Here is a 22,792-nt window from a genome sequence, read left to right as displayed (position 1 = left end):
GCAAGCGGAGAGGCAAGAGGACGAAGCAAAAGGATCGCTGTTGGCACGAGAAGGCAGCTTCCGTACTAGACCCGAGCAAACAGGCCGCAGGAAACGATTTTCAAGGCAAATCTTGCGAATAAACACACCGTCCACGACGGATAAACATTGAAATGATTAATTAATTAACTCTGCTCGTTCTTCTTCTCTCTTTGCTCATCACTCATTGATGTTTGATTATCTTCCGTCCCTTTTCCATTCTGTTGCCTCTTATTTGGTCGATCAATAATGAATATTGGTTAGAAAAAGACATCTCATCCACGGAGAATTCTATCAGACAGGCATTTATTAATTTCATTGACAATCACAAATCATAATTACAATATAATATGATTGGGAGTAGACAACAGGCATAGCCCAAAACTGTCTTCTCCCAAATTTTCACAAATAATAGAAGAATCAAAAAAGAATGAATTTATGATTTCACTTTCCACTTCAAAACTAATGACTGAACTAGAAATTTTTAATTTTGATATTCAAAGCTATATAATATTCAAAGCTCAATAATGATCTTATTCAAATACAATAATTATGGTTTGGCAATGCTTGGAAACACTGTTGATAGCTACTAATAATAAATGCAAGGATAAGCTGGAAATCCGGTGGTGGATTCTGATCTATATCATAGAGATTGTCCCATATCTTGATACTATTCTACTAACAGACTATAGATGATGAAGTTACAGTACAGGTAATCTGTCAAATCACCCACGCACTCTCCTTTATCCACGTACAAGCTAAAATCTCAAAATCTCATTTGGGCATCATTCACAATAAATCCCAGTATGAGCTACTTAACCAATCCGAATGAAAAGATATCAAATCCTTACAGATATAATAGAAATAGATGTCATGATCCGAATCTATATACTTTTGGAAATACAGTTTCCATTCTAATTACAGATACAAATTATTTATTTGCAATAATAATACAATACAAATCAAGCTATTGAATCATATTATTCTTGAAACAATGCTAAGGGTGTGATAATATTCCAAAATCAACTGCTCGTTTGTCTTGTGATTATGTGTGCTTGCACAATAGCTTTAGAGTTGCTCATAGCTATAGCATAGTCAATAACTCTAGAATAGCTCATAGCTCTAGAAGAGTCCATAGCTCTACAATAGCTAATAGCTCTAGAATAGCGGCATATCTCATATTCATCCGTATGAATTACTTGAGGCATTTGAACCTAGATAAAGGCTAAGTAATACGAACGTCAAAACATCATCAGTTCGCCGCTAACATTGTTTATGAAGATTTCAGTGGATGACGGATTATTAATATTGACGTAATTATTTAGTATTTACTCGACCTGGGAGCGCTCGATAGAATTGCTTTTTGGAGCTGAGGGTTCTTGCCGAGGGTGGGAAGAGGGTGCCCCTGCCCTGGTCTTGAGGAGAATTAGCTAGAAAGCAAGAAAGGATTACCTTGTTTGTCCGGAAGTCAATTCCCCAAATCGTTGTTGACTCTGGGAGTCTAAGAGAGATCCGGAGATTTTGTGCAAAATACAAGTTAAAACAGGATGGAGAACGCGCAAAATACAAGTTAAAACAGGACGAAGCACGGCTGATAGAGCAAGAATTTTCTTATTGAATAAACAACGGCATGTTTAATAATTTATCGAGATAAACCCTCTTCTTCATTCACTTGTTTTGTATTCCCATCTGTGGACGACCAATTCACTTGTTTTGTTCAACAGACTCATCTTGATTAATAGGAGCCACTTCATCTCAACTGATTTACTGTTGAAGATAATTGATAGGCTGTTCAACTTCAGAACAGCTTTCACTTTTGAGAGTATTTTTCAAAGATTTTGGAGAAAAATTATAAGATAAATCCTGTATTCCGACCCTCTTTCCAGTCCTTCAGATAGACTTGTTATGGAAAAATTAATCATTCAAACAAAATAATATCGTTAATACAAATCGATTCTCAAAAAAGAATAACTTTTTTCTGTAATTCTGTTCCTGTAATATTCAGTTTTGATATTGCAATCATTACTATTTATTACAGCATCCATTTTCCACAGAATTCAGGATCTACATGATTAGAGCTCTTATTACTATTCATCCTTGCTCATATACAGTCATCCAAGGATATGAATCTCGACATGGTAATGTACACCTCTTCAATTTTATCAGCTTGGAAAACAAAACCCAGAGGAACTACCATCCAAATATATCATGAATAAATGACATTTCATTGTAGAGATCACAGTGATCATTTTCGTCTTGAATCATGCCTCATATTATCAGTATGTTGCTGATGTTAACACAGGTGTACAAAATCAGGACCTCCTAGGTATTTAGGAGGTCCTGACAAAATCCCTCCAAACATTTGGAGGTCTAAAGCTGGGTTCACACCAGAGTTTATATCAAACGTTTTTAACATTAGTAGAGTAAGATTGTGGTTATAGACGGGCTTTTTTGCTCGAAATCCCCTCCCCCCTCTCCCCCCTCGTCCATCCCTCCTCCCCTTCCCCCCGCCTGTAGGGTGGGGGGTGTTCTAAAAATAGATTTCCCCTTCCCCCTGCCCAGTGGTGGTGAGGGGGATGAAAAGAGAGAGAGAGATATATCTTTCTCTCTCTTTCTATCTCCCCTTCCCCTTGGCCAGTGGAGGTGAGGGGGGTAAGATATCTCTCTCTCTCTCTCCCCTTCCCCAGGTGAGGGAAAAAAAAATTTCCCTTTTAGGAGGAAAAATTCCCTCTCTATAGTGACAGATTGAAGTGAATCCATATTTCTACATCTAATGCTATACTGACAGATTGAGGTGAATGCTAGATGAGGGAAAAAAATCTCTTTGAGAGGGAAAAATTCTCTACTGTCAAATTAAAGTGAATCCATATTTCTACATCTAATGCTATACTGACAGATTGAAGTGAATCCATATTTCTACATCTAATGCTATTCTGCCAAATTAAAGTGAATCCATATTACTCTATACTAGCGAATCCAGTGTGAGGTCAATGACTCTCTCTCTCTCTCTCTCATCCAATAAATTGGATGATTAACATACGTTATAGATATGGATGTAATCTATAGGTAAAGATAGTAATCTCTTCTATATTAGGTGTACATAATGATATCTCCTACTGTTGCCACAGCTCGAGCAATAGAAGCAAATGTGTGAAGAATTATTGATAGAACGGAGGGGTGGGTAGTCTGTTCATATGCTTATATAGGGGCTGTGTTTCATTTAATGTTATCTTAGACATTCATCACTAAAATATTACAGTTCTCAATTTACTACTTTTATTGTTATTGCAACTCCCAATAGTTAATTATACTTCTAATACTATATAATATTTTTCACACTTCACCGTTCAATCCTATTAAAACTCATCTAAAATAATCTAGCACTTTCTCCATCGTCTCCTCTACTTCTTATTTTTCTTTCTAATTTCTCTTCTTGATCTTATATTTATAATGATTACTTGAATATTGTTGTTTGCGATGATGATTATTATTCTTTTCTATTCTTCTTCTTCTTCTTTTCTTCTTCTTCTTCTTCGTCTTCTTCTTCTTCTTCTTCGTCTTCTTCTTCTTCTTCTTCTTCTCTTTCTTTTTCTTTTCTTCTTCTTTTCTTCTTCTTCTTCTCTCCTTGATTAATTCAAGATCACAATACGATGTTCTATTTCTTATTCTATAGTTCAGTTTCATAAGTTCTTCTCAATTTGTGCACATTCCTTCTTTCTCTTCTTTTCTTCCCCATTGTTATCATTATTTTCCCTGTGATTTTTTCACTAGCTATCCAGCATGTTCAAATGTTTATTTCTCTTTCTATATCTATTTATCTTCCTACCTTTTCTCTTTCTATCTGATTACCTTCTACTAGTATCCATATATTATATTATAATATCCATATATTTATCCATATAATATTCGATTCTTTCCCACATTGAATCATACTATTCCTCTTCAATTTTATGGGGATATTATTCATTATCATTTCGCGCCTCGGGAGGAAGGCTGTTCCAACTCAGAAAAGTCGTTTATTCAGGAGAGCAGTTTTAAAATTTTCATAGGTATTCAAACTTGATTTTCTGCTCTTAGAATTTTCTGCTCAATTTCTCTGATTCCAACTGTTTTAGTTCACTTATTACTTCTTAAAAGTGGCCTGTATTTATGTTTTCATTCATAATATGGCTTAGTCTTCCTGTAAATGATTGCATTGGTGTTCAAAATAGGAATACTGAACATTCTGTGATATATTATAGAATAATTGGAACGAGTTTTGACTTGGAACAGTCTTCCACCGAGTAAAGTGCATAGAAACCAACTAAAATACACAAGATCAAAATTGACAATTTTCGAGTTGGAGCAGTCTTCCTCCCAAGGTGCGAGTTGTATTATGTATCTTTTCTCAATTGATAACTTTCTTCAAAGATTTTTCGTTTTTCTGCTTGCTTTCTCTTATGCCTTGTTATAACCGTATACTAGTTATGGGGGATATGAACACCGACTTGAACATGACAAATCGTAACTTTGACTACTTTCAACTGACTACAATTTTCCAATGCCTAAACATGACTATTTTACCTCTCGATCCAACTCATCATACTAATGAATCAGACACACTCATTGACCTTCTCATTGTTAGTGATCCCAATGAGGTTGTTCAAGCAGGCCAAATCTCAGTCCCAGCTATTTCTAGACATGATTTGATCTACTGTGTACTTTCCCATAAGATACCCAAGCCAGAACAGAAAATTATCACTTATAGAGACTTCAAAAACTTTGATGAAGCCGCCTTCCTGACTGATGTGGCTCAGACTCCATGGCATCAAATTGAAGCATTACCCTCAGTTGATGACATGGTCAAGACTTTCGAGAATTGGACTTTGACTTTGTATGACAAACATGCACCTTATGTGACAAGGAGGATTAATAGAAAACGACGAGTACCGTGGATGACTGAAGACATACTTAAGATGATGGGACGTAGAGACAAAGCACATAGAAAATTTAAAAAGACATTTGACTTGGACAGTTTGATAGAGTATAGGAGCCTTAGAAATAGGGTTAAACAGGAATTACGGAACTCAAAGATTAGGTACTTGAATTCATTCATGACAAACAATAGACAAGACTCTAAATCACTTTGGCAGGGAATAAAAGAATTCGGGCTTGGCAAGAGAAATCGAATCCACATATTGAATTACCATTGAATAATATAAATGACCATTTCGTTTCACACTCTAACCAACGCGACGAAGTTGTCATTGCTAATCACATTGATGATCTTGAAGAGCAGGTTACAAACTTAGATTTACCAATCACTGATCAATTTCATTTCCATCCAATCTCAGAAGAAGACACTTTCAGAGCAATTCAACGTATTCATAGTAATGCTATGGGTGTAGACAAAATTCCTATTAATTTATCAAGAAGATGTTATTTGCTGTTTTACCAACCATTACATACATTTTCAACAAGTCACTTGAAGAAGGCATTTTCCCTGAAAACTGGAAGTTTGCTCTGGTTCGCCCTCTAAATAAAGTTCCATCACCCAATAAAGTTGAGGATTTTAGACCAATCAGTATTTTACCTGCATTGTCCAAAGTGCTAGAAAGACTCATTCATGCTCAAGTTGTAAAATTCCTAGACAACAATAGTAAGCTTCATAACTTTCAATCAGGCTTTAGAAAATTCCATTCAACTGAGACAGCTCTGCTTCGTGTCACTGATGATATAAGGTTAGCTATGGACCAAAGAAAATGCACCATCCTCACCCTATTTGATTTTTCTAAAGCATTCGATACTGTTGATCATACAGTCCTTCTGAATAAGTTGGCTATTCTTGGTTTCAGTCACAACTCGTTAGTTTGGTTTAAATCCTATCTATTAGGTAGGAAACAATGTGTATCTGTCGGTGACAAAAAGTCAACTTGGAAAAACGTTATGCATGGAGTACCACAAGGTTCAATTTTAGGCCCTCTCCTCTTCACTTTGTATGCTAATGACCTTTCTTCCATTATCAAATTCTCCAGTTTCCATACTTATGCAGACGACCTTCAAATCTATTTAAGCTGTCCCATAACAAAAATTAATGAAACAGTTGGAATAATGAATCAGGATATCAATTCGATAGTGGAATGGACAAAGAAAAATGGCCTTAAGCTTAATCCCATCAAAACACAACCCATTATAATTGGATATTCTCGTCTTATAAACATATTGACCTTGAATCGATTCACAAAATTAGTGTAGACGGTAATGACATTCCTTACTGTAGCTCAGTTAAAAATTTAGGCATTATTATGAATAATACTCTTGACTGGTCAGAACAAGTGAACAAAACTTGTAAAAAGGTATTCTCAGCCATGCATGCATTGAAGAAAATGCACGATATCCTCCCTAGAAACATTAAATTATTATTGGTTCAATCTCTCATCTTCCCACATTTAATGTATTGTAATTCTGTTCTTAACGATATGCAAGTCACTCTGAATGATAAACTACAGCGTTGCCAAAATTATTGTCTACGTTTCGTCTACTCTCTCCAACGCCATGATCATATCACCCCAGCCCACATTGCTAGTTCAACATTAAAGCTTCCCGATCAGAGGCTTTTTCGAATAGTCAAGCTTGTTAGAGATATCTTGATATACGGTAATCCGAACTATTTTAAAGATGATTTCAAATTTGTCTCTGAAGGTAGGAGGATAGATACTTCACATACTAGAACCGGAGAAAGTACTTAAGGATACCCAATCATCGAACTACTATTTTCACAAAATCCTTCTTAGTCAGTGCCTGTCGTGCATGGAATGCACTTCCTGTTTCTATCAGGTCCATCGAGAGCCGAGCGAGCTTCATCCTAACTTTAAAAAAACATCTTTTGGAACAAATGACTGAAACTGTCCGGCCCTAGAACGATCACATGACATCCATCCCCCACCCATCCCACAAATACAAACCTTTAAACCATGTTATAGAACGAATTGTATATATATATATTATATAAACTCATGTTATTTCAATTATCCACTGCATAATGCTGTATATTACTGAAAGTTGATAACCCTGATCTACTTTCAGCCTACTTCATTTTATTAATCAATTATTTGATCTTATCTACCTATATAATTATTTTACTCTATCAATTTTCTGTTTTTTTCTCTTTAATATTCATATTGATTAAAACTTTTACAATATTTCCATTAATAAATAAATCCTTAGTTTAAATAACGAAATTAACGTTTTGGTAGAGAGTTAGTGGGGAGGATATTTTTAATATTCTTTCCGAAGAATGGACATTGATATGTCCAAGGCTCCGCCAATTTGTGTAGATGCGTAGCAATGTGATTATTGTCTATAGTTATTATATTACAAACTGCTTTTTCATATACAGTTCAATAATTGTTTTCTTAGTCTATATTATGTAAATTCATCTATAATTTTGCTGTATTGTGGGCTATTGTATATAAGTGTATAAGCCAGTATATATTGTAATCTACATAAATAAAGTACTCAATCAATCAATCAATCAATCTCTCTCTACATCTAATTGAATTGAGAAATTCTCTCGCATCTAATGCTATAAATCTCTACAATGATCTAAGTTCTTTTACATTTTTTATCTGCAATATCGTACAAGCATTTCCAAAGGTCATCGGAATTTTTAACAACAGATAATGACGAATCATTTGTACAATCATAATGTAGATGTCCGCTGTCTAGAATATTGAGCAGTTCGAAAATCTCAGATAAAATCGAAAAGTGTACATTTTCTGTTTTTGTTAACGGTAAATCAACATCTTGACATCCTGTTGAAAATTTAATATTCTTCGCAATTGAATCAAATTCATTAAATGAAATTGACATCAAGAGACGAGTTAATTTTTTGAATTTTTTGAACACTGCATCTCGCAGATGTTTGATGTGTCTCGAATGAGGGGTTAATCTCTCTTTCTAAATTGATGAGATGCACGTGTTATAGGCGCTCGTGTCTGTATAAAAAAGATCACCCCACACGTGTTGTCTGGTCTAGCTCTAAGCAGCAACTAAACTAAAAAACGTGAATGGGATATTGGAATGAAAAATCATTTGAAGGCAGAAAACGTTTATTTACACATTTCGACACAACTATTCATAATTTCATCTTCAATTCTAATTAGCTTATCTATACACAAATTATGAGGACGATAATAACATAGATAGTCTCTTATATCATTTAAATTAACTGTGCTTAGAAAAATGTCTTTCAATTGCTTCGCCAAACTATAATTTTCAGGAGTTGATTTCCTAATTGCACTTTCACACTCATCGTACCAATCAATACAGTTTTTCAACCTCACTTCCAATTCGTTGTCAGCAGCCAACCACTTTCTCGGATCCATGTTGTTGAGCGAATGAAGAAAACTAAGTATATGCAGGAACTATTATAGAGTAATTGAGCGGTCTTTCTTCATTAATTGATGATAGACAACATGTACGCGCTTTATGCAGTCTCAATGCATGCAGGCAATAAACACATTGTAGATCCTTTCCGTTGTAGAAGAATCCATAACGAGCAAAGTTTTTTTTCTGTGAATTCGTGTACATCGGAGCCATTTTCATACTTTGCATTCGATTGTTTTCGCACAAGAAATTATTTGTTTGATACATATTTTTAAACAACAAAGAATTATAATGTTGAGCAGAGAATAAAGCACAGCGAGAATGTGGTTTATTTTTATGAATGTTGCACGCAGCATAACACCATGAACTAGTGAAAAAGCTGAAATCAGGTTTTGGAAAATCCTCTGGTATACATTGAACGTTGCTATGCAATCTTCTTAAAAACTTTGCTTTCTCAGTTCCTTTTGTGAAAATTTTCTCATAAGCTGCAAGGTAATCACGTATTAATGACTCACTGTATTCTAAATCTCCATCTTCCCATTTTATTTTATGATAGTGACGTTCTAACCATGTTACATCGTTATACAATTTTGCACTCAATTCTGTCTTTGCAAATGGTGATTTGAAATGGAACACAATATAATTATTAAACTGATCAATTATGGCAAGTTCTTTCACAATAATTTGATTACAATCTTGTTTAAACCAGTGAAGATCGACCGTAGCAATTTTCGCACTCGCTTCCTTGTCCACTTCTTTCTCTTCGACGACCTCGCGGGCTTTGTCTTTCTCCCTCCCCTCAGCGGCGGCGGCGGACTCCTCGAATCCTTCTCGTTTCTCCTCCTCCACCTGCAGCGGCTTCGGTGTACCCTCGAATCCTTCGTCTCTCCCCTCCTCTTCTCGTTTCCCCTCCTCCTCCACCTCCAGCGGCTTCAGTGTACTGCACCTTGCTTCATAATAGAAACTATCAAGATCGCACTGAATACCAATAGAGCGAGTTTGTGGCTTGTCCAAAATATCAGAACACAAAGAATAGGACATGTTGTCTGTTCAAAGGTGAAACTGATAATGAACTAAATTGAGCAGAATGCACACCTTATATAGGCGCCGCGCTCTATCAATAAAATTACTGAACTTCTTTCACCATGCTCGTGAGAGGTGTGTATTCCATCACACGATCACTAATTAAAACGCAATAGGCGGAAGTATTTGCAGGTACTGCACTTTTAAATTCCATTTCAATACAAACATCTGTCGATGATTTCAAATGACTTGGTTGGTGTGAACAATCTACAACAATCAGCGGTGTTGATTCACAAAACGTTTTAAAATCGATTTCTGTTCCGAGTTCGCTATTGATTGAATGATTATAATACGAGGGTGCGAAATCCAGGAACATCCGGTATAAAACTTCCTTCTTACCTAGCAGATTTTCATATGGATAATACTCACTGTTCAAATATACTTTAACATTGTAAATACTGCAGCTATCGAAATTAGATATTGATTTTTTAATTTCATTCTTACGATCAGTTTGAAATGCAATTATAACGTATTTTGGACTATCAAAACTCGATGTGGTACGAACTGCCCAAGAATGGTTAAGTGAATTTTGCAAATTTGGTAATTCACAAATTTCCCAATGGCGGAAACCTAATTTCAGTGGAGTGTCAGCATCAAGCAGTCTCAAGAATTTCAGTCTTACATGATCTTCTAAAGTTATGTAGGGCATTCTCCATTGCAGTTTTGTAATTTTCACACTAACGCTTGTTCCACTTTGAGACTCAACACAATTTAGATCTGTCGGTGACCTCAATAAGACGAGTTCCTGTTTCAAATTTAAAATTATTCTTTGAAAATCTTCAAAAAACGGCAGGATTAATTTCAGCGGAACACAGAAAGTGAATGTATTATCCGTTAGCTCATATCCTGCTCTGTCAAAACCAGCCAAGTGATATGTGTTTTTATCGAGAGTATTTTTCACCAATATAGCTTTAATTGTGGATGTTAATCCAATCAATCTTGATTTAGAAATTTGCTGACCTGCTAATTAATTCATATCGTATTTCGTCAAAAAGGTTACCGATTACGTTACTGCTTAATTTATAGTCTGCTGCAACTGGTGCATCGACTGGGTCTGTTCCCGGTTTTGTACAGCTAACTGTTCCCTCAATCAATATGAATGATTTACAGGGTAAAGAATAGACATCTAAAGAATTTATGCCAATACGTGCCTCGTCAGAGTTTTTTATTTCCTGTCCCGAATAAACTGTATGAGTGTGAAATTGGAATTTAGTAATATCATTATAAAACTGAAGGTCTGTCTCCACATCCAGAATTTCACTAATTGCCGCTCCCCCGCCTAACATGTCGCCAATCAACTATAAAACCCAACTTTTCTAATATTCTCGCACTTTTAGCCGACAAAGCACGTTTGTTTTTAGGTGTTGTCGCTATCGCGTTCCTTTCTCTAATGACTTGATTGGTCTTATTCGAACGTGGGTTGAAAATAAGATAACCCATTACTTTTCACATATGTGCAACCTAATTGTAATTGTATCTCCGCGGAAATCAATAAACGATCCGTTCTGGTCCGTTACCTTTACATTAATAGTTTGAATTCGATGTGTATTCAAAGGTACATAAATAATTGGTGATGGTACTTCGTTTATTAAATAACCACTAGGAACCTTTGGTAAAAATTCGTAGATTATATGTTTTTGTTTTCCCTCAGAGTAACTCCCGCAAGCTAAATTACACTCAACTACAATACTGTCAACGCTTGTTATGTTAACCAAATGTTTGGAATAATGCCATTTATTTGGCTGCAAAACAATATTATCAAAACCAAGTATCTTAGCAATCGAATCAGAACGTGTTAAATCAATGGGTTTATCAGAATGAATTTCAATCTACATAGTATTTACGTTTGCACGTATAATAAGTTCATTCTTCTTGCCATCAATATTCAATTTATTCTTTAAAGATTTTATAATATCCTCAACTTCATATGCACCAGTATCCAACTCGATTAATCTATCACCATATTTGAAGCTGGAATTTGTTCCTTTGTTAATGTTTGCAATACTATTGTAACTGGAAAAATTAATCAATCCAATTTCCCATTCACGATTTTTATCCAATTCTATAATTTCTTGTAAATGTTCATAGAGATCACTTGTGTTAGATCGTAATGTAATAACCACCATCTTGTGTGTTCACCACAAACACTTAATTACAACTGATTTGCAAGAAACAATAATGTAAGATGACCACAAAAATCGCTATTTAATGGTTGCATATGCTCTACATTATAAAATATATTTACTCCATTTTCTTTTTTCCAATATTTGTCCAATTCGTATGGAGGTTGTAAATTTCCAATTGGATCAAAATACCAAACATTAGAACCAACTTTCTATATGCTACCCAATGTGTGCCATCCTCGCTTTCCCTTGCTAAATTCACAATGGCATTCTCGTTTTTTAGAATTTTTTTGGGTAATGCATCTAGCATATATATGCCTCTTAGCTGAATCTGTAATAATTTCGACCAATCAATCAAATCATAATTACTCAATTCTCCTTCAATATTCATGCCTTCTTCTTCTTCTTCTTCCTACTCTTCTTTGTTGTTCTACGTTTCTTAACTTGAGGGAATAAACTCACTCCATATGATGATGGGGGTAGGGGTGGAATTAAAACTCTCCCCCCACTAGTTATTTGAGGAAAAGGCTTCAAAAAATATCCTTTTCCTGCAATATGCTTTTTCAACTGAGCTATAGCTTTGCGTCTAATTTCACTACTATAACTTCTCCTCTCCCCCTTCTTCTTCTTCTTCTTTCTCAAAGACCCACCAAATGCCGCTTTAGCTTTCATAACGTTTGTAACAAGATAGCTAAGTGCTTTCTCGGCAAGGGGTGTTTGTGGATTTTTGAAAATGTCCCATGCAGCGTTTGCAAGAGCTCTGTCAGCTACCGCCCGAGTTTTATTATCGCTATTTTGAGTATAGGCTATATCATGGGCCTTGCAAGCTTTATCTAACAAATTTATACCTTGATCACCTCTGTTTAACCTCTCATTAACCGTCGTGCCCGGTCCGCCGTACTCGTATCCCGGAATATGATATTCTTCCCCCAGGTTATCAATTACCTTATTTAGAATAGTTGATGTCACATTACTTGCCAAACCTGACACACCTTTAAAAACTCTTGCTGCTGAACTCAAGATTCCTTTACCCCGTTTCCTCGAACTCTGCTTTTTTCTCAAACTCTGCTTTTTTCTCCTACATACCATTTTTCATTACCTTTCAACTCAATGGTTGAACATTAATTGAGGTTAATTAATTAATCAATACATCAACTTGAATTGATTTGGTTTAATTTTCAATCGAGTTGGAAATGAATTCATACCATAATTGCTATGATACATTGCTTGAATGATAAGAATATTATTTCAAATCTGAAAGGTGAATGTGATTTGAAAAGGGGAGAAATGATGCTGGGCCACCCACATCTGTAGGAGCACGTGCTAATGTAGGAGGGAGCGAGAAGCTGCCAGCGCTTGCCTGCACAGCTGTGTGTGTGTGTCTAGCGGTAAAGTCTACTGAGCATGCTCACAACAAACTATAAAAGACCCACTCACCTTATTTAAATATCATTCACAACAGAGCAGCTGAACCAGCATTTCTTCTTCTTCTGTGTGATATTCATTACGAACTTATCAACAACAACAGGTAAGAATTGAAAACAATTTTTTATCAAATATGCACACATTTTATTCAACTATTCACACACATACATCTATACAATTCGTAACACATAGGTCAACGAATTGTATACAGATATAAAAATTGTTAAGCATTAACAATTTTTATATCTGTCCAATTTGGAGACTTATGTGTTACTACTAACACATAATTTTTACAAGTTTCATTGAAATGGTGTATTTTTCCCGCGTCAATGCAGGAAGCAAATCTTTGAGGCAGATACACCTCGCATTTGCTTCCTGCATTGATTATTTTTAAAATTACACGTCGCCCGTGTTTATTGGTGTCCTCCCTCACCGCGACGATGCGGTATGGATGATCCTCCTTCAACTCTCGCAGCGGCACCCATGGCTTGGTTGAGGTTTGTTGATGAGTTGGACAAAGTCCAACTCAGCCTCCACCTCCTTTATTAACGGCGCGAGTGAGGAGTCCTCATGCATTACAGCTCGTTTCTGTTGAAAAATATTTGATTAGTGTCTTATTTGTTTCAGATCTCTACATCAGATTATCATCGAATTCTCTGCATAAAGTGAGTAATATCAGTTATTGAAATAACATTGTTGCATGATCGAGTACTTTAAACAATAATTTCTAATCAGTTCAAATAATATTTCCTTAGCATCAATTCTATTCGGTTCAAATAATATTTCCTTTGCATTCCAAGCAGTTCAAATAATATTGGTAACAATGTTGCATGATTGGCTACTTTAAACAATAATATCTAAGCAGTTCAAATAATATTTCCTTTGCATCAATTTCTATTCGGTTCAAATAATATTTCCTTTGCATTCCAAGCAGTTCAAATAATATTGGTAACAATGTTGCATGATTGAATACTTTAAACAATAATATCTCATAATACCATTTCTAATCAGTTCAAGGAAATATTGCTTGCATTCTAATCAGTTCAAATAATATTCAGATCAAATAATATTCAGATCAAATAATATTCATATCAAATAATCAAAGACTCGTATGTGCACAGATTTTTTAACAATCAATCACGGAAAAAAATCTGTACATACACAAGTTAATAATATTTGTTGAAACTAACCTTTGATTGAGTGAGCACCTCATCCTCCTCTTCGCCGCTGACTTCAGCCTCCTCGAAGGTTAGTTTCCTCTTGGCCTGTCTCTGCTTGATGTTGTTGCTCAGCGTTGTCAGCACCGCACGCCGCGGCACCCACGTAGGTGCTGGAGCCAAGCGCTGAATGGGGCTGTGCCCGATCACGATCTCGCCCCCTGCTGATGTTGGATCCTGTGGAGCGGGTGCGGGTGCAGCGGAGGCGGGAGCTGAGGCGGCAGCGCCAGCGGAAGAGGCAGCGCAGGACTCGGCAGCTTTGCGCTGCCAGTAGTTTAGCACACACTGCGGGGGTGGGCTATCCGGCAGGATGTAAGATGGTGAAGATGGAGAACTCATCTTGATGCGTGAAGTCTCTGATGTCTCTGATGTAAATGATAATTTTCCTCTCATCGCTTGTGTTTATATAGCATACGTTTCTCTCTCTGTTCCAGGCACGTGCGAGCGAGAGCGTGCTACAAGGCGAAAAAAATTTGAATTTCTCCCCAACAACACGAGCTCCCAGATCGTTATCAGATTGTAAGTATCCCACACACGATCATTTTTCAAATAGCATCCATGTGTTAGAAGACGAAAAAAAAAAATCTCGTCTAGAACTTAGCATGAGACTTACCCTGCTAGAAGCTGAAATTCCCATGTCTACGGCAATAAAACCCATGATTCTAATTTTATAATTCAAATCAATGTTAGATCCTTCAACATCGAAGTAAGAGCACCTCATTTTTCAAACATGAATCTTATCTTGTCAGTGTTTTCTATCATCAATATGACATTTTAATATTTAATGTATTACAGTAGCAAAGTTGTTGCATTTCATTTATTTACAATATTGCACACATACTTGATTTTGATCTTTCTTTGTCAATCCTGTTCTAAGCCTGTCTCATCTACAGAATCTCGTAAAAAATTCCAGATAACTTGATTTAATTGTTCTTCTGTGAAATAGCATTTCTCGATTCAGTTATTAAATATTTCATTGTTTTCGCAGCATTTTCTCGCCTCTCAACTCGAGTTCCGAACCTCATAACCAGTTGAGCTCTCGTCGAGACAAGACAGCTGAGAGGAATCAAACATAGGACGGTATCTACACCTGAGAGGAATCAATCATAGCATAGACCGCTATCTACACCTGTAGCCCGCTATCTACACCTGTAGCCCGCTATCTACACTCGAGGAGATTCACGCAGCATCAACCACTACATGTAAGTACATTTTTACTTTGATTTTATCCTCTGAGGACTATTTTTCTCCTCCGAGGACAGGTTTTCTCCTCCGAGGACAGTTTTTCTCCTCCGAGGACTATTTTTCTCCTCCGAGCACAGTTTTTCTCCTCCGAGGAGAAAAAACCTTCTACAATATACTGCATGCATGCGATTTATCTTTAGAATATGGTATATCCGGAACATCCATGCCCCGCTCTTCTTTCTCACACTCATCGTATAAACAAAACAGTAAATGTATTACTTTTTCAAATGGATTTTCCATAATATATTTGCAATAGACACATTGCAGATAGAATGGATTTTTATGTAAGAAATAACCATTTCTCGCAAAATACTCTGCTTTATTGCATAATGATTTACAAAAGTCACAATGGTGATGCTTTTCAAAATACTCTCCTTGAACGGATGAATCTTCTACACAATTAAAAGTTGAATATCTTTCTTCATATTCTCGTAGAATATTATTATCGTAATTCTCCTCTTCAATTGTTATATTATCTTTCCTTCTACAGTTTGGACTGTACCTTGCATGTTCTATTGCTGGTATGTCACTTTCTTCCCATTTTCCCAAATAAATTGAACAAAATACACATCGCACAATGTCTGGTGGAGATGAGAATATAAATCCCTCTTTCGCCATGTTTTCCGCGGACAAATGCGGAGAAGATTTCAACCATCTTTTATCAAAAGATAATAATCTTAATCTTTCATGCAACATTATGTGATCTTGAGATATCATTTTCACACACCCTTCTTCTACCAATGACAATTCACAACTAAACATGTTGTTGTACTCTATCTCATCCTGATCGTTTTGTTTTTCAGAATCATGCCGAGGGAACGCAGACTACGTGGCATCAATTCAAGCGCAGCCCGCCATCGCATCACCCTCGATGACGAGGATATCGACATCACCAGCGTGCTTGAGAGCTCGAAACGTCGAGTTTTCGATATAATTAGGGAACATGCGGCACGCTATGATGGGAATGTTAAGTGGTTTATAGTCCTTAACGTTTTGCTGTATAAATTAGTGGTGATGGATGACAAGCAGGTTGGTGACTCTGTCTCATCTCTAATAAATCTACATAGTTACTCCAACATAGCGCTAAACGTGCTTGAGAACTATGAAGATTTTAATGAGCATTTCATGTTAGCTGTGAGAAAAATCCTCTCATCTTTCGAAAATTTCGTAAGACATGGGAGTGGATGGGTGCTAAAGAAAATTGAATCACTGGATGTGAACGTGATTAAATTTAATCCTATATACACATCCAGTTTCATTCAAACACCCCAGTTTTTGAAAAACAAAAAATGTATTATAAATGTGAAAAATCTCTCTGACGAAAAATGCTTTTTATGGTCAGTGCTCGCGTATTTCCATCAGAAGCCAAGGAACTCGGACTTAAGTGTAAAGTATTTGAGCAAGTTTGCTCACACACTTAATACGCGAGGTGTAAATTTCCCGGTGACGACACGCGATATTAAGAAATTTGAAATACTCAATCCGACATTGCAATTCACGTCATCGCGTATGACAACAAAAAGTTTTTCCCCTTCCGTACAAGCATTTTCCGCACTCGTAAACACCAAATTAATCTTTTAATGCTAAAAGGCGATGCAGGAAAAACTCATTTCTGTTTAGTAAATACCGCGAACGGGAAAAACGGGCTATCTCGTCTTCTCTTCCACCTTTCAAAACACAAGGGTCAAGTACATGTTTGTAATTTCTGTTTTCACCGGTTCACATCAGACAAAACTCGAAATGTAGACGGTAAAGCAAATTTGATGAAACATGTGGAACTTTGTTCCAAGTTTGAATCTCAGCGCGTTTCATATCCTAAACGTGGAGAGACAATTAAATTCAAGAAACTAGGCGCGACGTTGAAGAAAAAGTACACCATTTACGCGGATTTAGAAACATACGTTGTGAATATTAATGATGATGATGATGATGTTGATTGTGATGAAATTACTCGTAGTTACACAAAGAAAACGGCGCGTCATATTCCCTGCGGGTATTGTTTCGTTGTTATAGATGTTAACGGGGAAATCGCCTACGGACCTGTACTCCATAGATCGAGTAGTTTAGACGAAAAAATCATGGAGAAATTTCTTCAGGAAATTACAGATCTCGGCGACATTTTGTATGAGGATATGAAACGAGAAATTCCGATGCAAGCTTTATCCGAAAGTCAAGAGCGTGAATTTCAAAATTCAGTAAACTGCGGGCTTTGTGCTGAACCGTTTTTAGACAGCGATATTAAATGTCGTCACCACGCGCATGAAACCGGTAATTACTTGTGTGTGGCACATGTTTCTTGTAATTTAACAGCTCGTACTCCGGAGTACATATCGTGTTATTTTCATAATTTCTCCGGTTTTGATTCGCATTTTATTCTGAAATCGCTCGGTAAATGTAAAAAAGAAATTTCCTGCATCGCAAATACGTCAGAGAGATTTTTGACACTTTCAGTAGGCAAAATTAAATTTTTAGATTCCTACAAGTTTATGTCTGAATCCTTGGAAGTATTGGTGCGTAATTTGGTAGAAAGTACAGACATGGAAAAGAAGTTCGAACGATTATTTTCGGTGTTTCATGATCCACCTCGCGAACACAGACAGCTCTTGTTGAAAAAAGGAGTATATCCCTACTCGTACATGAGCTGTCCCGAAAAATTCGCCGAAACATCGCTTCCTCCCATCGAATGTTTTCATAACGATTTAACTGATACACCTCTGTCTCGCGAAGAATATGAGCATGCGCAAAGAGTGTTCTCAACATTCAAGCTGAAAAATCTGGGTGAATATCACGATTTTTATTTATGTTTAGACGTAATGCTATTAGCAGTAGTTTTTGAATCCATGAGGTCTACGCTTTTTAGCTCATACGGCCTCGATGTGACCCATTTTGTTTCTCTCGCACACTTCACCTGGAATTGCATGCTGAAACACACTAAAGTCGAACTGCAATTACTACAGATCCTGACATGCATCTTATGTTTGAGGCAGGGATGAGGGGTGGGGTGTCATTCATCGGTAAACGTTATTGTGAAGCAAATAACAAACATCTACCCGAAACATACGATCCTTCAAAACCGTCTAATTATCTGCTTTATATCGATGCAAACAGTTTATACTCGGAAGCTATGAGCCGAAGCTTGCCTGTTGGAAATTTCAAATTCCTCTCAGAGGAAGAAATTTCCAGCCTTGATTTCGCGAATTTGGACACCAATTCAGAAACCGGATATATAATAGAATGTGATCTCAAGTACCCTCAAGAGTTACATGATAAGCATGCGAGCTTCCCCCTTGCACCTCTCCACCAAACGCCACCGCGCGAATTGCTCTCGAACTACCAAACGAATGAGAACGGTCAAACTGGAACCAAAAAGCTCATGAACACACTTTTCGATCGTGAAAAGTACATTGTTCACTATGTCAATTTAAAGCTCTACCTTCAGCTCGGTTTGAAATTATTGAAAGTGCATCGCGTCATTAGCTTTTCCCAATCTCCCTGGCTGAAAAGCTACATCGACTTGAATATTCGGAATAGACAGAACGCGAAAAATAAATTTGAAATATCCTTCTTTAAGGCCTGTTGTAACTTAATATTTGGAAAAACTATTCAAAGTAGTCGTAAGCAAATGAATGTTAAAATTATCACGGATGAAAAACGGTTAGATAAGTACATTTCAAATCCACTATGTAAACGCTGGCAAATAATTAGTCCGAACGTGATCGCGGTTTTCTCTCGTAAGTTGGAACTTAAAATGAACAAGCCTGTCTATTCCGGCTTTTCCGTACTGGAGTTGAGTAAATTCCATATGTACGATTTTTTCTATTGTAAATTACAAAAAATTATACCGTGGGATCGTATAGAACTGTGTATGACTGACACCGACAGTTTTCTTCTAAACCTTAAAGTCGAAGATGTGTATCAGTTGATTAGAGAAAATTTGTCCCTTTTCGATACTTCTAACTATCCACCTTCCCACCCTTGCTTTTCCATGGAGAGAAATAAAGTTGTAGGAAAGTTCAAGGATGAGACGGGTCAAAGCCTGTCCATAGATTTCTTGGACTTAGATCCAAACTTTACTCATATTTAGTATGTAACGAGAATGAAGAACCTGTAAATAAATGTATAGCAAAGGGTGTATAGAGCGGAGTGAAATGTAGAAAGCTTAATTTTAATTTATATATGAAATCATTGTTTGAACGTAGTGAACATGTAGAAAAATTTAATATGTTAAGATCCTATAATCACACCATGTATCAGGTTGAATGTGCAAAAATCTGTTTGAGCCCTATGATGATAAGAGGTATATTGCTGAGAATGGTGTTGATACTCTCCCATTTGGACATTATAGAGTGCCCACAACACTCTAACTGATTGGTCAGTATGTCCCATGACAATCATCCGACACCACTGATTTTGATTTGTCTGTTGTAAATATCATGAATATTATTAGATCTAAGTTAGCTTTAGAGCTTCATAGCGTGCCGCGTGTGAACTATCCCACTCGCAAATATGAGTTGAAAAGTGAAAAAGACTTGCTTCAAGCCGATCTCATTGAGATGACAAGTTTATCACGTTTTAATAAGGGTTACAAATATATCTTAGCTGTTATTAATTGTTTTTCAAAATTTGCATATTGTGTACCATTAAAAGACAAGGCAAGCCAATCTGTATTTAACGCTCTCGAGCCAATTATTTCTAAAAATAAAGGAGTTAAGCTGTTCCAAACAGATCAGGAACAGAATTCTTTAATTTAAAAGTTAAAGCATTATTAGATAGATATAGTATTAAACATTATCATGTTTTTAGTGATAAGAAAGCCTCCATAGTTGAAAGGTTTAATAGAACACTTAAAGCAAAAATTTATAGATATTTAACTGAACATGGAACCAAAAACTGGATATCGCAACTAGACAGTTTAGTTCGAGATTATAATGCAACAATGCATTCATCCATTAGAATGAAACCTAAAGATGTGGGGAAAAAAGATCGTAATCATGTTTTAATGTCATTGAATTCTGCATTCAATAGACGATATAAATTGAAAAATTCAAAACCGAAATTTAAGCTAGGAGATGTTGTACGAATCTCAAAGAAAAGGGTTCTTTTCGATAAATCTTATAACATAAACTGGAGCGCAGAGTATTTTGTAATTCATTCTATATTTCCTTCTCAACCTGTAACGTATAGCTTGCGAGATCTAAACGGAGAAGTAATTAGTGGTAGGTTTTATGCAGAAGAAATTAAAAAAACACAATTAAATGAATCGGAGAGACAAGTGTATTTGATTGAAAAAATATTAAAACGTGATAAAAAAGGATTGTTAGTGAAATGGATTGGGTTTTCAACGCCTAGTTATATTAGTAAGGATCAACTATTAGATGAAAAATAATCTTTTGTAATCTATTGTAAATATCATGTAAATTTATTGTAAATAATCTATTGTAAATATCATGTACATTTATTGTAAATAATCTATTGCAAATACATTCCATTCAGTGTAAATATGACAAAGATTTGGTGTAAATATAATACGTCTCTATCAAAAAAATGCTTCTCAGTTTCATTTTAATCTGAAGTTTTATTTGCTAAGGCTTAGATAAGGGGGAACACATGCGTTCTCGTGAAGAGGGTGCGGGAGAGAGAGGGGGAATTGAAGTGAGAAACTTCTATCAGTGCATTGAAAGGGGAGAGCGAGAACCTGTCGCTTGCATCCCGATGTGATAAGCTATACACAGCCATGTGGTGTCTAGCGCACAACCTCCTCCTTGATAACTTACGAAAAATGATTAGTTCCTTATCAGATCGCATGCTGTACACGTGACTAACATGAGTAATATCCCGATAGTAAATTTCGACAATGTTATAAGAGAGAAAGAAATGCCAACATGGTGTAAAAATGGTAAGTTATTACCACATAATGCAAGGATCCTTATAATAGGCTCTTCAGGTTGTGGCAAGACCAATTTACTATTTAATTTAATTTTTTCAAAGAATGGGTTGAGATTTAAAACTATATACTTGCACACGAAGAGCGAGTATCAAGATAAGTACTTGTTTTTGAGAAAAGTCTTTTCAAAAATGAAGGGTATTGAATTTCATATAAACAGCAATTCGGAATCTATAGCTCACCCCAACAAAATTCAACAATTTTCTCTTGTCATATTCGATGACTTCCAACTTAATCACGTACCTCAAATAAGAGAATATTTTACCATGGGTCGACATCGTAATATTGACACTGCATATTTAATTCAGAGTTATGGAGCTACACAGAAACATTTCACTAGGGACAACGCAAATATGATTATAATCTTCAAGGTAGATTTATTGAGTCTGAAATTAATTCACAGAGATCATGTTGGAGCAGATATTTCTTATAAAGATTTCGTTAAACTTTGTCATACAGTTTGGAATCGTAAACCTCATAATTTTCTAACTATTATGACCGAGTGTGGAATTAATAGCGGCAAGTACCGAGATTCGCTCGATACGTTTCTTACCGTTCAGTAGAGATTAATTCTTTGTGCAGTCATGTTGTCTAAAACACGCAGCAGGAAGCTGAATAGAAAGGACGTTGGTTTAATCGAAAAGATTAAGAAATTGAGAAAAGTAATTAGAGAGAAGCATAAAAGCTTAGTCAATTTTGAAAAGCGATCGGAGGAATATAATAGGAAAACGCTCTCCCCGTTGATAGAGCCCATAATTGAACTGGGAAAAAACAAATTCTCACACTCTGGTGTAAAACCAAAAAAGGAAGAAGTAAAAGAGGAACAAGAGAGTATGGATATTGATGATAATGAGGAGGGGGATGAACAGAGTTATGAGAGTTCAACAGACAATTTTTTAAGCTCGACTAAATTTGAAAACAGTTTACTTGGTTCTAGCAGAAACGATGATGTGCTGTCACAATATCTAAAAATGTTTCATGCGGAAAGATTGAATAATTCAATCAGTTATGGAATTTCATATAATTCTAAAGATGACGTGTATTATATTGGAAATCATCAAGTAATATTCGATAACGGTTATATAGATATTGATAGTGAAAGATTCCGTTTAACACATGGTCTACTTGAGTTATTATTCAGACCAAACTCAAATCTTTATAATCAGAGAGATCTGGATAAGTATAAAAAAATCTTAACACTTACAAGTATACATTTAGATCGAAGAGGGTATGTTAAACGAAATCAGGGAATTAAATCGCAAATGATTCAAAAGTTATTTCCCAGTAAAAAAATTAGTAAAAAGAAGGGTTGGGGTTTATTGAAATTTGCAAAAAATAATTCTCATGATAGAATTTATCAATACTTTGAT

At 35.9% G+C, this 22,792-nt stretch overlaps 1 protein-coding gene across 1 annotated transcript; it reads right to left on the bottom strand.

Annotated features, from left to right (window-relative positions):
• Window positions 1–13,134: 13,134 nt before the first annotated feature.
• LOC120352215 lies at window positions 13,135–14,572 on the bottom strand. The gene is made up of 2 exons (XM_039431961.1): window positions 14,207–14,572; window positions 13,135–13,604 (listed from the first exon to the last, which is right to left on the bottom strand). Exons 1-2 carry the CDS (start codon window positions 14,570–14,572, stop codon window positions 13,479–13,481), a joined length of 492 nt encoding a protein of 163 aa, XP_039287895.1. The 3' UTR covers window positions 13,135–13,478.
• Window positions 14,573–22,792: the final 8,220 nt, after the last annotated feature.

The sequence above is a fragment of the Nilaparvata lugens genome, chromosome 7, assembly GCF_014356525.2.
Source record: "Nilaparvata lugens isolate BPH chromosome 7, ASM1435652v1, whole genome shotgun sequence".
NCBI classification, from domain to species: Eukaryota; Metazoa; Arthropoda; class Insecta; order Hemiptera; family Delphacidae; genus Nilaparvata; species Nilaparvata lugens.
Note: the sequence above shows the minus strand (reverse complement) of the source record. Positions and strands in the feature narration are given on the sequence as shown.

Bases quoted from the DNA above. Each gene is read 5' to 3' on its own strand.
- LOC120352215 (XM_039431961.1), bottom strand. From the start codon at position 14,572: ATGAGTTCTCCATCTTCACCATCTTACATCCTGCCGGATAGCCCACCC. The intron at 13,605-14,206 runs GTTAGTTTCAAC...ATTTTTCAACAG, and splicing joins AGGTGCTCACTCAATCAAAG to AAACGAGCTGTAATGCATGA.